Source organism: Pongo abelii, chromosome 4 (assembly GCF_028885655.2).
Source record: "Pongo abelii isolate AG06213 chromosome 4, NHGRI_mPonAbe1-v2.0_pri, whole genome shotgun sequence".
NCBI lineage: Eukaryota > Metazoa > Chordata > Mammalia > Primates > Hominidae > Pongo > Pongo abelii.
Window position 1 is genome coordinate 183,593,128 of NC_071989.2, and position 15,326 is coordinate 183,608,453.

General features: G+C 49.1%; 1 protein-coding gene across 1 annotated transcript; it reads left to right on the forward strand.

Moving 5' to 3' along the window:
* Positions 1 to 5,247: 5,247 nt before the first annotated feature.
* Positions 5,248 to 14,321, forward strand: MSX2 (msh homeobox 2). The gene is made up of 2 exons (XM_009241298.4): positions 5,248 to 5,733; positions 9,833 to 14,321. Exons 1-2 carry the CDS (start codon positions 5,355 to 5,357, stop codon positions 10,255 to 10,257), a joined length of 804 nt encoding a protein of 267 aa, XP_009239573.2. The 5' UTR covers positions 5,248 to 5,354; the 3' UTR covers positions 10,258 to 14,321.
* The last annotated feature ends 1,005 nt before the right edge of the window (positions 14,322 to 15,326 follow it).

A 15,326-nucleotide genomic window follows, 5' to 3' on the forward strand; every position in this document is an offset into this window, starting at 1 on the left:
GGGTAAACTGAAAGGGGTGGGGGAGGGCAGAGATTCGTGAATGGCAGGGCAAGATCCCCTAGGTGTTCTCCTGGATGACTGGGCTGGTTCCCTAGGGCTGCAGCCACCAGCTTCCTGGAACCACCTCTTCCAGGGAGTCCTTTGGGTCTTTCTCTGCAGACAAATCAGCCTCGGCCCTGCTCATGGGAACTTTCCTCCAATCAGGCAGGAGTTGGGAAGAGACCAGTGAGCTGTACCCAGGGATTGGGAGACAGGAGATACTCCCTGCTGTTCATCTAAACCTAAAGTTTCTTCTTCCCTTAATCTCCGCCTCTCACTAGATAGATCTGCCAATCTGCTTCCTTCCCAAAAGGTAGGTAGTTATTCCCATTTTACAGAAGGAAAAAAAATGAGGCTCCAGAAAGTTCCATGCCTCAAATCATTCAATGAGTTCCATGCCTCGAATCATCCAATATTGGATCATTCGATTTCAAATGTGCACGATGCCCAGGAGGATCTATTGGAAAGGGAGGTAAAAAGTAACATCGATGATGACTTAAGAAATGAGAATAATATCCCACATTTACTAAATACTAGGCACTCTCTCATGTTACAGATACTGAATCTGCAGTGCAGAAAAGTGAAGTGATTTATCTTCACAGGAAACACATGGTTCAACCTTACTTGAAGCCAGTTCAGCTCTAGGAGATCTTGAAGCCAGTTTAGCTCTACGAGATCCGAAGCAGAGCTGTCTCCTGGGTCAGTGCCTGCTTCCAGAACACTCAGCGCTACTCGGTATTTTGTAAGGCTTGTCACCTAGCTCTCACCAGCAACCCCGTGGACTGGGCATTAGCATGCCTATTTTCTGAAAGGGGAAACCAAGACCCAGCAAGGTGACGGCGGAAAACGGTGAGAAGTAGGGCCTGGATTTGAATATAGAACTACAGAAGGCCGACCCACAGCTCCTCCCCTCACACCTGCTGCCTGCAGAACTAGATGTCCCCAAGAACTCGTCATCCCCTCTCCAGGCTGTGGGACCTGCAAGGAGATGCAGCTTCTTTTACCTCTACCTCCCCCGCCCCCATCCTTGTGGTCTTCTTCCAGGGGCACCGTGTTGAATTAGGCTTTACCACAGCTGAAGTCAGGCCAACCTCTCCCCTCTCTGCGCCTAAACGACTTCATCTGTGGAATGGGGAGAAAGCTCAGGCTTTAGGGGGCCTTCAGTAATCTGCATCGTGCTTTTGGCAAAGGCTCCTTCTCACCAGCCCCGGCTCAAACTCGGGTTCGGTCCCGACTCCGGACCTTAGGGGACGGGAACAGGAAAGAACCAGCTTGGGCTTGCAGAGCTTCGCAAGCAAGACGTTTGTACCCCCAAAACCTCCAGCTGTGACCCTGAATATCTGTCTACCCGACTTCCTCGGCTGTGTAACTCGGAAAGTGATCTCTCTAGACACCAGAGGACCAAACCTTCCCCATTCCCACTTTGCAACACACCAGTAAGAAAAATGAGCTCAGAGAGGAGTAGCCTTTCGCCCGAAGTCACACAGCCAATGTCTTGGGGGGTGGGTGAGCGGTGTTGTGGAATTCCTGGCGGATGTTGGCGCCCGCGGGTCTGCCCGCTTCTGATACCCGGGCTCGGTAGAATAGGCCGCTAACGAGCTCCCATTAGGAGGAATTGTCACTCCTCTGGGAGCGAGGTTGTCCCATTAGGGCGAATTGTCATTCCTCCTGGAGCGAGGTTGTCCCGGCTCCGCGCAGGCTGAGTGCTAGGGCCGAGAGCAATTAACGCGGCTCCGGCGCGGGCAGCCGCCTCTGCCCCGGGCAGCGGGGGCGGGGCAGGGCGGGGGCGGGGCGCCCGGCGCGGCTGGAGCCGGTCACCCGGCGCAGCCCCTTCCCCCGGAGCCCGCCTTTCATCTCCCCGCGCCTGGCGCCTGCCCGAAGCCCAGGCCCGTCTACAGTCCCCTTCGCTGCCCCTCCCCCGCCCCCTTCTAGCCGCTGGGATCCAGCGTTCGGCCCTCGGGGTTACAAACGCTGCGGTCTGCGCGCAGCGCTCCACGGTTTGCAAGGAGTGTTTTCTCCTTGGGACTCGCGGCGCGCGTACGCGGTTGCTTCAAGAAGGGGCCTGGCGGGTGTAACACGCCCCGGGGAGGGCGGGAAGGCGCAGGGTTGAGGATCTGCGCTCAGAGGCCTCAGCCTCGCGGTGGGGGGGATTCCTGGGTCTCCCACTTCTACCTGCGCGACCTTGGGCAGAGTATTAGCGTTTCCCAGCCTTAGGAATTTATCTGTGAAATGGGGAAAATAATCTGCTAGCAGCGGTGTGTTGGAAGAAACCAGTAAGATCCTGGATAGGTCCAGGCACTAAAGCATCCTTCAGAGTTGATGCTTCCTGGTGGCTGAGTTCCGACTGGAACCCCACTTTTTTGCTAGCAAATATTGCAGCTACGCATACATCCCCGGGAACTAACATTTACTGAGTGCCTTCTACGTGACAAAGCCAGTTCTCCGCTAGATCACTGTCCCCAAACCAGGACACTTCTCAGACCAAGCCAAATTCTCAGCCCCGGAAATTTTACAAAGAACCTACCTTAAGGTCTGGGATGCACCTTATCTTTCGATACTTGGCAGGGAGAAAGCATTCGATACATTGTGATTGCTTTTGATATACAATAATGTTTTTAACCTGGACCTCCTATGCCTTCTAGTTACTTTAGGTAGCCTATTGAATTTAATCACCACCAGAGTCATCTCAGGTAAGGATTATTATCTCTCATTTTGGAGATAAAAAAATGCTGGCTGGAGGAAGCAATTTAGAGTGCCCAAGGTCACTCCGCCAGGAAAAGGTGAATAAAACGTTCTGAAAACGCAGCCAAAGTTGGATTAAATGCAGACTTGGGGCTTTCCATAAAGGGCTAGCGTTGTGTTGCGGTTCCAGCCCTTTCCCAGCAGAAGTGAGCCCCTTTCCCGATTTGTCTCCACCTCAGCAGAGAGCTGGGGAGGGAACTGGCAAAGACCCCGGAGCAGGCTGGTTCCTCTCTCAGCATCTTTCCTATTCATGGTCAGAGCTTGGCACTCTGATTTTGAACACCAGTAATTTTTTTATCTCTGTTTTCCTATTCCTGGCTTTATAATTTATTTGTCTCTGCCTGGACTTCAGTATTCCAGAGTAGTAAAGGGGACCTGGCTTTTCCTTTCCCAGAGAAGTTCATTAAAATAAAGGAGTTCCAGTGGTATTGATTTTTGTTTCGAATTTCTCAGGAGTGATCCTGTGTGCCTTATAGCTGACAGATATTAACAAGGAGTTTTCAGGAATAATTATAAAACATTGGCTGCGTTTAGCCTAACTGAAAGTTGAACCCTTTTGTACACTTTGGCAGCTGAGGGCTAAACGAATTTCAGATTTGCTTCCAAAATATATAGCCTGCACCTTGCCTTGTACATCTAGAAGGTACAGAACTTAATCTGGATTTACCTGTACTGTATTTGAGATGCATATCAAATCAACTATCACCAGGTATGACTCAAGGGGAAAACGCATACATCTCCAGGTAGTTTTCATAGTTTTTTTTTTTTTTTAACTTTTTTGAGCCTCCAGTTGGTTAAGAAGAAATGTGCATATTCTTTATAGTGGGAGAGAAACTCAGAAGTTTTGGAAGACTGTGTTTAGGACTTATTTACTCTTTTACTTTTTCAGGATCATCTTTAATCAAACTGAATTAACTGGCTTGTGCAGACTGTTTTTATCTTCTAAGATTCAGGTAATACTTTTTTCCAGTTCTCTCGGGCCAGCACAGTTTCACTTCAGGGAAAGGTTTGGGGCGAAGGAAACAGTGCCTCAGAGGGGTACATTGGGAAGGGTACATAAGGGTCTGTAGGTCTAGGAGTCAAATTTCTAATACTCCTGAACTGGGAGGTAGCCTCCAAGCCTTGGTCATTTAAATAATTAAAAACAATGTCTCTCCCTTCCAATGCTCTAGGGAATGTTTAGCAAGCATCTGCTGTAGGCGAGGTCCTGAACTGGGTGACTTCTATTTACCTCGTCAGTCGCAGGCTAATCGTTCAGATATAGGAAAAGACAGCCGCAGCCTGAAAAAAGTCGTTTGAAGCTAACCTTCTAGGCCAGGCATTTTGAGGACCAGCGGAGAGGTCCGAGGCCTCTAATCCTCGAAGCTCGCTCTCCCCTTCCCCAGGCTGAGACAGTCATCACTGAGGCTTTGGAAAGGAATTACCGAGGGTATAATTTGGGGTGGGGTGGAGACATCTATGTTTTTATAAAAAACCAGGTGCCATGAATAAAAATGTGCTTCCCAAAATGGTATGTAGGCCTAGGGTGTGCAAACTTGGAAGCCGGTATTTCTGAGACTTGCAAACGGGAGGCAGGCACTAGATATTGGCGACTTTTCCTCCCCCCCCCCCCCCACCCCCATTACCCTCCGAGGCAAACACTGGCATTCAAACACGCACGACAAACACAGGCTCAAACAAACTCATGAATACACATTTACACTGTCTTGAGAAAAAGGTCGGATCCGGATCTCGCTCAGAAAGGAGGTTCAGGAGACAAGCACAGAGATTTCAACTTTCTAAAAGTGCGCTGGATTTGCTTTCTAGTGAGAGAGATGGGGACAACTGATTTAAATTCTCCACTCCGAACCATTTGGGAGAGTGGCACTCCTGACCACTTCTCGGGCTCCTTCCGGCTCCTCTTTTCCAGGGGAAAGAGTTATAATAATAACAGTGGGTGCTTTTGAGCGCTGGCTAGTGGCGAGATACTCTTCTAAGTGCATACATTTCTTTTCAGAGAGATACTGGCCTGTGAGTTTCAGCACCGACTCTCTGGAATTGTAAGGTAAGCCAGTTTTGACGCATAGTAGGGGCTTCGTAAATGTTTCTGCAATGCTGTTTGCGAATCTTGAACTTATTCTGGCGGTAGAGCGAGAATGGGATGGGCGCAGGGTCCCTTTTAAAGAAGGGTCAAAAGAGAGAAGAAATGGGACTCGGCGAACTTCCTCTTTAAATAATCGCTCTTAATTAGGTCTCGGGCTTTTCAGTTTCGGCGTGATTATAACCCTTCAGGGATCGCCTAATAACAACTCTGCTGACTGCTCCTGTAATTAACTCCTAATTTATTTCAAACAGGAAAAAAAAAAAAAAAAAAGGGGGGGCAGCCCCTTCGGGAAGAGCCAATCAGGGGCGAGCGTCTCTGGCGTCAGCGCCAGGCCCGGCGCGGATTGGCGGCGCGCGTCTCCCACTTCCCCTCGGAGGAAAGGCTGGGCTCCCAGCGCGCCCCTCCCGTCTCCCCAGCAAAAAAGTTTGGGTCGCCGCTGCCGGGTTGCCAGCGGAGTCGCGCCTCGGGAGCTACGTAGGGCAGAGAAGTCATGGCTTCTCCGTCCAAAGGCAGTGACCTGTTTTCGCCCGACGAGGAGGGCCCAGCAGTGGTGGCCGGACCAGGCCCGGGGCCTGGGGGCGCCGAGGGGGCCGCGGAGGAGCGCCGCGTCAAGGTCTCCAGCTTGCCCTTCAGCGTGGAGGCGCTCATGTCCGACAAGAAGCCGCCCAAGGAGGCGTCCCCGCTGCCGGCCGAAAGCGCCTCGGCCGGGGCCACCCTGCGGCCACTGCTGCTGCCGGGGCACGGCGCTCGGGAAGCGCACAGCCCCGGGCCGCTGGTGAAGCCCTTCGAGACCGCCTCGGTCAAGTCGGAAAACTCAGAAGATGGAGCGGCGTGGATGCAGGAACCCGGCCGATATTCGCCGCCGCCAAGTGAGTGCGCGCCGGGGCCGGGGCAGGAGTAGGAGGTAGCGCGGGGTACTGGAGGGAGCGGGGGGCGGGTGTTCCAGGGCTGGGGGTACCGAGACCCTTCTGCGTGCGCTACACTCCCGGGAAAGCAAGCCCAGGGCCCCTGGACTCCTGGGTGCCCGGGGCGTTCGGCGCGGCCGGTGCGCCGTCCGCATCCAAGACACCCTCTGGGTAATAACCGCGCTGTGTGTGTCTGAGACTCCCCTCGACACCCAGATTGTTCTTTCAAGAGCGAACTCCAGCTGGGTTTACGGGGTCGCTCGGTGGTCCGTTTCTACAGCCCTCGGCCCTGCGCTCTGGCCACTTGGCTTGTTTTTGTTTCACTGTTCCCCGGAGTCTCTGCCTGGGGAGTGAGGGAGATGGATCTATGTTCAGTGAGCACTTGGATGTGCCAGGAACGAGACAGGTTCAAAACTCAACCCTGAGAGTTGTGCCCCCATTTTAAAGATGAGCTAACTGGGCTTAGCCAGACACTGAGTAGAAACCATTTTCTTTCGTGAGTCCCGCGGGTGTCGAAGCCGGATCCCACGAAGGGATGGTGGCACCAGAGTCTGGTGCGGGGAGGAAACGTCTCCCTGTGGTCTCCGCAGCCAGCACCTCGCCGGCAAGGTCCTGAGCTTCGTCGGGAGCGGGCTGGGGCCAGAAACGCACGGGCTCTTCTTGGCTCACAGTAATAATTAATCGCATTCCAGCAGGGCTTGAGAGTTTGCAAAGTGATGCTCACTAGCTTACCAGATCCAGATCCTCACTAGAACCCCCAAGTGTAGACACTGGACTTGTGACTACCCTATTTTTCAGACGTGGACGCTGAGGCTTTTAAAGAAGACGGCCTTTGCTTGTCCCAGGATACCAACAACCACTGATTGGCCAGGGGGGCCTGTTGCCCACCCCCTGCTCCTCTGTCTGATATGCCCTGACCACTTTTGCGTCCTCTCCCCAGAGAGACTAGGTAGAGATCCGCACCTGCACCCCACTTGAGAATTGAGGCTGCGGAGAATTCTCCGCTTCAGCATCCATTTTTGGTCCCTGAGTCCTTTTACAATTTGGAGACGTTATCCTTTACAGCCTCTTTTACTTTTATCTCTTGGCTTTTATGGTTTCTCTACCCCCTAATTTCCCGCCACCCCATCCCCTACCTTTAGGAAAGGTGAGGGTGGGGGCTGTGGAGGGACTTTCTCCAAAGCTGAGAGAGATCCTTTCACTATTTACATCATTCAGCCCTCAAGACTAGACGCACTGTATTTTGTTAACAAAACAAGGCCATATACCCAGGCGTCAGTGGCTGTCCCCTCTGGCAGTCTCTCTCCACCCTGTTAGAAACTCTGAAAGATTCAAAGGGCGAGGAGATTAAGGGACTCAAAGAATTTAAACTCAAGTTTGGATAGTGCTTTATAGCACTTTTCACCGTATTATCTTATCTCCTCTGTAGGGCAACAGCCGGCCTCTTAACTGATGAGGACATTTCAGCAAAGTTCAGAGAGGAATCGGCAGTTTGGGCCTGACCAAAAAAAAAAAAAAAAAAAGCTTGGGACCATTTAATGATCACCTACCAGGTGGCAGACGGGGCTCTGGGTACTCTTAAAATTTTAGTACTGTGGACCACATTGAGGGATTAGTGTTACTTACCCACTTTATTGACAGTGAGGTAGAGGCTCAGAAAATTAAAAGACTTAATTTGTTTAACAACTACTGAGTACATAGCCTACGGCTATGCCCAGCCAATGATACAGGCCTTAAATGGAGTAGTGTCCAGAGGTTAGGAATCCTGCCATCCTTTAGGCCTGTGGGTCTGGAAAGGCAATGACCTACTACCCCTCTAAACATCCCTGCCCTGTGCTCAAGCTTCCCTGCTCTGGGTAAGGCAACCTCGGGCCCAGGCTGTGACCTTCCCATGAAAAGAACTAGAAATTCTGAGAAACGAGTTTATAACCTGCACATTCTGCACATGTATCCCGGAACTTAAAGTAAAAAAAAAAAACAAAAAACACCATAAAGAATTGTTGGTGCTTTGGGCCTGGAGGTGGCAGCGGGAACCCTGCGGTCGGAGCAGTGGGTCCTGAGAATGCCAGGCGACGGAGCCTGGGGCGAGAGGGAGCTACCCGCCCGGGCCTGATTTTGTTATTTGGAGGAAGTAGGATAAACGCTGTTTTGCCTTATATAATCGCATCCTTCCTCTGGCTGGTTTAAAATTAGGTGGGGGTGGAGGGATGGGGAGTGTTGCATTGGGAGGAAGCCTCATAGCTTCATGGTTTTGATACACATGTGCGATCCCGGTCACCTGGATTTCATAATTCAAATGTAACCCGAAGGACCAGCTGGAATTACCCTGCCCAGGCGCATAGTGCTTCAAAACCCCACGTAGAGCCAGGAGCAAGAGTATATACACACTAGGAACTTGGTATCTGAGCTGAGACACCTGGGTCCTCCTGAGAGCCAGGCCTAGTTTAGAAAGGGCGAGAATTTTGCAGGTCTCTTGAGAGTCTCTGACAGTGTTGTTAATTTGTAAATTAAGAAGCTGGCTCCCCAGCTCTGTAGTAACTTAGGGATTAGCAAATGCAAAAGTATAGACTTTTATGGTAGTTTCTTATCCTTCCCTTTCCCAGATTTCTGTTCTTTGCTTGGTTACAAAGCCTCTTACCTCTTTTTGATTCAGTAAAGTGATAGGTAATAATGCGACACTAGAACAGATCCATCTCTTGTTGGAAATGGAAGCTGGGTTGGGACTTGTGCTGTGTCACCCTCAAGTATGAAGTGTAAACTCTTTCTTGGGCCACCAAAGTAACTAAACAAGAAATGCAGCATTCTCCCATGAATACATTAGAGTTAATACTGTGGCCACATTTGGAAAATTAGCATAGCTCGTAAAAGCCAAATGCAGAAAATTAATTGTTAAGCATTCTATCACCACAGCTCTATCCTCCTCCGCCCACCCACCCTTGAGGAAGACAAGCCCGAAGTTAGTTGATGCTGTGGAATCACAAGGATGTCCCAGTCTGTGATTTGCTGTAATTGAATCCATTTTAAATGTGGAGTCTGGATGCTGTTGGCATACCTTTATTTTGCTTGTTTTTCCCCCGACAAACTAATCATTTACACATTTGCCGGAAGCTGTAGAATGAGCAGAGGGGATGACTAAGATGTCATCACGTGCTCTCAATTCGGAGGCAGCATGATTTCCCCTGACATTTACATTTATGGGCTAGCTAATTTTTCCCTTCGTCTTAGTAAAGTTTATATTACAGAAGTGCCCAGCCAAGAACCTTATCCCACATCCAGATCTGTAAAATGATGTTCAGATTTTATAATCTGTGGACTGGATGCAATGACAGCTGTGTGTGACTGTTTATTGCGTGGGATTGCCCCCAAATTCAAAGATGCTATTAATTTACCACAGACCTTATCTGCACGATTACCCTTCATAAATATGCTGACACAATCCACTTTTTCTGGTTCAGAGAGGGGACCAAGGGAAACAGCTAACCCGGTTGCTAAAACCTTTTTCATTTTCCTTCCCATATGTGATTGTCTCCACATCCAAGGGAGGCTGGGATAATCATGAACCTGGTCTCCCATTTTTAAAGACAAGATAAATTATGCTCAGAAGAGATAGCGTTTCATTTCTCACCAACCACTTGATTCCCTTGTCTTACATTAAATGTTCTATTTCTGTTATCTCTAATGCTGTTTGTTTTCCGTATAGAAGGTTCAGTTACACCATTATATTTCCAAAATTTTTGTTAAAAGACTCATTTTTAAAAAACGAAGCAACTTACCCATTTATATATGGTCCCCCTCCCCCCAAGAAACACACATAGTTTTGACAAAGGTACCTTTTTCAAAGATGAAATAAAGTATGTCTTTCCATACATAGATATGTATGTGTGTGTGTGTGTGTGTGTGTGTGTGTGTGTGTGTATAGGTTTTTTTTTAAAGCTGAGTGCTTTCAGTTGAGAGGGGAGGCCTGAAAGGAGAAAACCTAGAGAGATGACAGGGGAGATGGGTTTTTTATTATTATTTTAATGTAACTTTCTTTTGCTAATCCGCTCCCCTCTCTGTTCTCTAGGACATATGAGCCCTACCACCTGCACCCTGAGGAAACACAAGACCAATCGGAAGCCGCGCACGCCCTTTACCACATCCCAGCTCCTCGCTCTGGAGCGCAAGTTCCGTCAGAAACAGTACCTCTCCATTGCAGAGCGTGCAGAGTTCTCCAGCTCTCTGAACCTCACAGAGACCCAGGTCAAAATCTGGTTCCAGAACCGAAGGGCCAAGGCGAAAAGACTGCAGGAGGCAGAACTGGAAAAGCTGAAAATGGCTGCAAAACCTATGCTGCCCTCCAGCTTCAGTCTCCCTTTCCCCATCAGCTCGCCCCTGCAGGCAGCGTCCATATATGGAGCATCCTACCCGTTCCATAGACCTGTGCTTCCCATCCCGCCCGTGGGACTCTATGCCACGCCAGTGGGATATGGCATGTACCACCTGTCCTAAGGAAGACCAGATCAATAGACTCCATGATGGATGCTTGTTTCAAAGGGCTTCCTCTCCCTCTCCACGAAGGCAGTACCAGCCAATACTCCTGCTCTGCTAACCCTGCGTGCACCACCCTAAGCGGCTAGGCCGACAGGGCCACACGACATAGCTGAAATTTGTTCTGTAGGCGGAGGCACCAAGCCCTGTTTTCTTGGTGTAATCTTCCAGATGCCCCCTTCTCCTTTCACAAAGATTGGCTCTGATGGTTTTTATGTATAAATATATATATATAATAAAATATAATACATTTTTATACAGCAGACGTAAAAATTCAAATTATTTTAAAAGGCAAAATTTATATACATATGTGCTTTTTTCTATATATCACCTTCCCAAAAGACACTGTGTAAGTCCATTTGTTGTATTTTCTTAGGGAGACAAATTATTTGCAAAATGTGCTAAAGTCAATGATTTTTACGGGCTTATTGACTTCTGCTTATGGAAAACAAATATTAGAAATAGACACAATGCACACAGAAAATATTAGATATAGAGAGATTATTCAAAGTGAAGGGGACACATCATATTTCTGCATTTTACTTGCATTAAAAGAAACCTCTTTATATACCACAGTTGTTCCTGTCTCCCCACCCCCCACCACACACATATTTTTAAAGTTTTTCCTTTTTTAAGAATATTTTTGTAGGACCAATACCTGGGATGAGAAGAATCCTGAGACTGCCTGGAGGTGAGGTAGAAAATTAGAAATACTTCCTAATTCTTCTCAAGGCTGTTGGTAACTTTATTTCAGATAATTGGAGAGTAAAATGTTAAAACCTGTTGAGAGGACTTGATGGTTTCGGAGAAATACTAGGTACATTCATCCTCACAGATTGCAAAGGTGATTTGGGTGGGGGTATAGTAATTTTCTGCTTAAAAAATGAGTATCTTGTAACCATTACCTATATGCTAAATATTCTTGAACAATTAGTAGATCCAGAAAGAGAAAAAAATATGCTTTCTCTGTGTGTGTACCTGTTGTATGTCCTAAACTTATTAGAAAATTTTATATACTTTTTTACATGTTGGGGGGCAGAAGGTAAAGCCATGTTTTGACTTGGTGAAAATGGGGTTGTCAAACAGCCCATTAAGCTCCCTGGTATTTCACGTTCCTGTCCATCTCTCCCCTCCCTCCAGTATACCTTTATCCCTTTGAAAGGGTGCCTTGTACAATTTTATATATTTTATTGAAGAGTTATCTCTTATTCTGAATTAAATTAAGCATTTGTCTTATTGCAGTAAAGTTTGTCCAAACTCACAATTATTTTAAGAGGTGTTCTGTGTTCTTAGCTGGGCTTAGCTTGAAAGTGCTACCCACATGAGGGGGGAGCTGGTCTTTTTAAATATTTTAATGTAAATCAACCAAGAGTTGTGGCCAGATTCAGCCATGTTGGGGTGATTGGTGGTGGTGGGGAGTGAACTGAAACTACTGAAATACTTTGAAATGTTTCCTCTGGCAGCTTGTTACTCATGGGAAAGAGGTGGAATTGCTGCGAGGAATTTTTCAGAAAAAGTACAGTGAAAGATGAGCTTTAAATAAGTGGTGAGGCAGAGATCGGCCAGTATCTAAGTCATTTGTATATGATCAAGGGAAAATCTTGAACTTGAAATCTCCCAGCTACCAACACATCAAACTTAAAACTGAGGAAAAGGGTCCTTATAGCTATTTGCAAGTGGACATGGTAACGAGGTGCATTCGCTGGGCTGGGGGATGGAAGCCGGCTCCCCTTTCAGGAGTATGTCAAATCGCATTCCGTTTACCATTCCTATCTCCTTCCAAGGAGATGGACTCGAGCAAACACTCTTCGGTTTGAAGTGGGAAGGTGGTTCATTCAAGTCCCTTTTCCACCCAGCCTTCCTCTCCCAGTGGAAACAATACAGAACTGCTGTCAGGCTTGGGTTTTGAGGCGTCACGATAAAATGGTGATGGGTGGAGGACGCTGAGAAGGATCTTATACTCAGCTTTCTGTTGCACAAATAACTCTGAAGTGGTTCCTGATGATTGATACATTTCCGAGGTCACTGTTCGGATGGGAGGCTCCGGTGACTCGGAACAGAGGCAGAAAGGATGCGAGGACTTCTTGCTGCGTAAACAGCGCGGCGGGCAGATTGGCACCTGGCACCTACCAGGACTGGCGCTTCGTCCCGCGTTTCCATTGTGCCCTCACGCACTTTGAAAGTGGGCGCCGGAAACTCCGTTTTTCCTATGGGGCCGGGGTCGGGCAACGTGGTTCAGAGGTTTCACAAACTCCAGCACAGAAGTGATCCAAACCGAGGGGTCGGCTCGAAGTCGGAGGCTGATTTTGTCTTGCTCAGTCGCTCCGCCAGAGCTGAGCCGCTGGAGCGACCCAAACCTACCTGAAAGCGCGTCTCTGCAGTCCCGCTGGACTTCTCCGGCTCGAACTCCTAATCTCAGCCCGGAATCCAGCCATATTCATTTAAGGATTGCGTTTTCCAAAGGCCAAAGCCTTTCCTGGTTTCGTCATCAGCCGCCAAGTTGGGTCCCTAATTAGCCTGTCCACCGAGCTTCCTTCCCGGCGCCGCTTGGACCCCGCAGCCCCGGGCGATCTCAGCCCGGGTGGGGAATCCGGAGACGCCGGCTCCGGGTTAAGACTCTGCTCGTCCCCAGGAGGACGGGGTCGCGATCCAGAGTGCGATCCGGAGAAAAGGGGCTGCATCTTGCGTGGCTGGCGGTTTAGACTGGAATCCGTCTGGGGAACTGCGCACCATCCCCATCGCTCCAGACGCCGAAACATAACCTGAGGCTCGGAGAGGGGAAAAAGAGTTGTTCAGGCTCGAACATATGCATCCCAGCCTCATAGGTGGATGGGGTTACCGAGCTGAGAACCAAGCCGGAGGTCCGCGAAGCCGGGCCGCCCCCTTGCCCTGGGCCTCCCTTCAAGCCTGCAGTCTGGGGTTGGGTTCCGAGTCACCGCGGTCTGGGCCTCGGTCAGGCTTGGTCGGGCACACAGGGCGTTTCAGAGGCCAGACTGACAACCTGTGGCGGCAAAAGGACTCTCCCTCACCAGGGACCCGCGAAGGCGCGCATTGCAAGATGCTAGTGTGCGGGCTTTGGATATCCTTGCGTCCGATGCCAGAAGCCTGGCGCGCAAATTTACCCACCGTTCCATACTTTCAGTGCTTTGTTCGAAACTTTTCAAGAGACACAGCTCTGCTTTTTGGAAAGAGAGGAAGAGAGCAGGGAAATCGAATTTATGGAGCCCCTGCAGAGTGCAGAACTAGGCTTTTTTTCCCCCCTCCCCGCGCGTGTTCTCATTTAGTTGCCACACACTCCTTGGAGAGGTATTATAGATGATATGTATAGTTGAGGAAACTGAGGCACAAAGAGGTGGCTCACTAAGGTCACAGAGCTGATAAGTAGCGGCAGGGAAATCCAGGCCTCAGTGTGAGCGGAGGTGGGTATGAAAGATGGTGAGGGCGAATCAGGCAGGAGGTGTCTCAGAAATGACTCCAGGGCCTGGGGAACACTCTGGATCCCCAGACCCTGAGATCCCAGGTCTGCAGTCTCTCTCCAGCTCCCCTTCCTATCCCTCATTGCTCCTCTAACACAGTGGACCTGGGGCTCAGATCCAGCCCTCCCGTCTCCCCCTCCCAGCCCTGCCTGGGCGATCTTGTGGGGAATGGAGGGAGCAGGGCGGCAGGAGGTAGGCAGTGAAGGCCTGGCTGAGAGCGGTGGCTGGCGAAACGTCTGCCTGACCCGACTGAAAAGAGGATCCCTGCCTTTCAGCAGAACCTTGTCTGACCGAATGAAAACTCCCACGGCCATTCTTTGCTATAAAAGCCGCTCATTTGCCACGGGTTGGAGAGGCCATTCCCCCACCCCCACTCCGTCTCCACTGTTGGGTTTGAAATAAGCATAAACCTCATTTATAAAAGAACCCACGTCACACACACCCTCCCCGAAATCACAGGGCCTGGTTGGTGAAGTTGACTGTGTCTGTTCCTCTCTCTCCTTCCATTTTTGTAAGCAAAAATGTTTTCCACCCCCCATTGGTGATGCTGCAGGCTTCTTTAACAAAATAAAGTGGTCACAGCAACGAGGAAAAGCCCTCGGTCAACTCCTGGACCCCTTTACCCCCTCTCCCACCCCCAGCCACCCTCTCACCTCCTCCCTCCTACAAACTAAATAAAAAGCAGTAAAATTACTTTCCAGAATAGCCCGCTTCAAAGCAGAACAGAGGACCAGGCTGCAGGAATCCTGAGTCTTGCCCTGATAAGGTTCGTAATAATCAAATCCAAACTCCATCCACCTCCTTTGACTCTTTCCAACCTCCTCCGGACCTCTCTGCATTTGTTGATGAAAACACTTTGATGTCCTGAGTCCTCCAAACAATTATTATTATAATTTTAAACAACCTGGTATTTTCCATTACTAACGGCTGAGGCTTTGAAGTTACACCTCATAATTTCCTAAATTAAATAAATCATTTTAAGTTTGCACTGGGAGGCTTTTAATAGCAGAGAAAGGAATATCATTATCTTATTGAGACCCAATTGTGGTGGCTCCAGTTTGGCTGTAGCTAGGGGCAAAGTAGGCTCACTCTAACAGACATACTTTATTAACCTCCCATAACTCTTGAAAGAACATTTTTATATTTTCTTTGATTTCCCCCCTCCCTATCTTGTTTTAATGCTGTCCCAACCTTTAATTAGTGCCTAATATGAAAAGCATTATTTTTTTAATGCTATGTAATTTACCAGCGGCAACAGGCCAACTTAACAATTGTTTATTAGACTTGGTTTTTCACACAGGGCAAAGAATGCCGCTCCAAACCCAACTTTTCATGGGTGGTTGCACTAATTAATACAGTGTCTGAGACTCCTAGGGGGTTTTTTAATATTAAAGCCTATGGGGGCGGAAGGGGGTTTTAGAAGTCCAGCTCCTGCCGACGAAGTTCTCCCTCTGATTTCTTTCATGCTGTTTTGATCCTGTCTGTGGAGTCAGCACAGACAGAAACTGTTCCCTGGCTCCGAAGACTCCAGGATCCCGAGGCAACAGCCCCGGG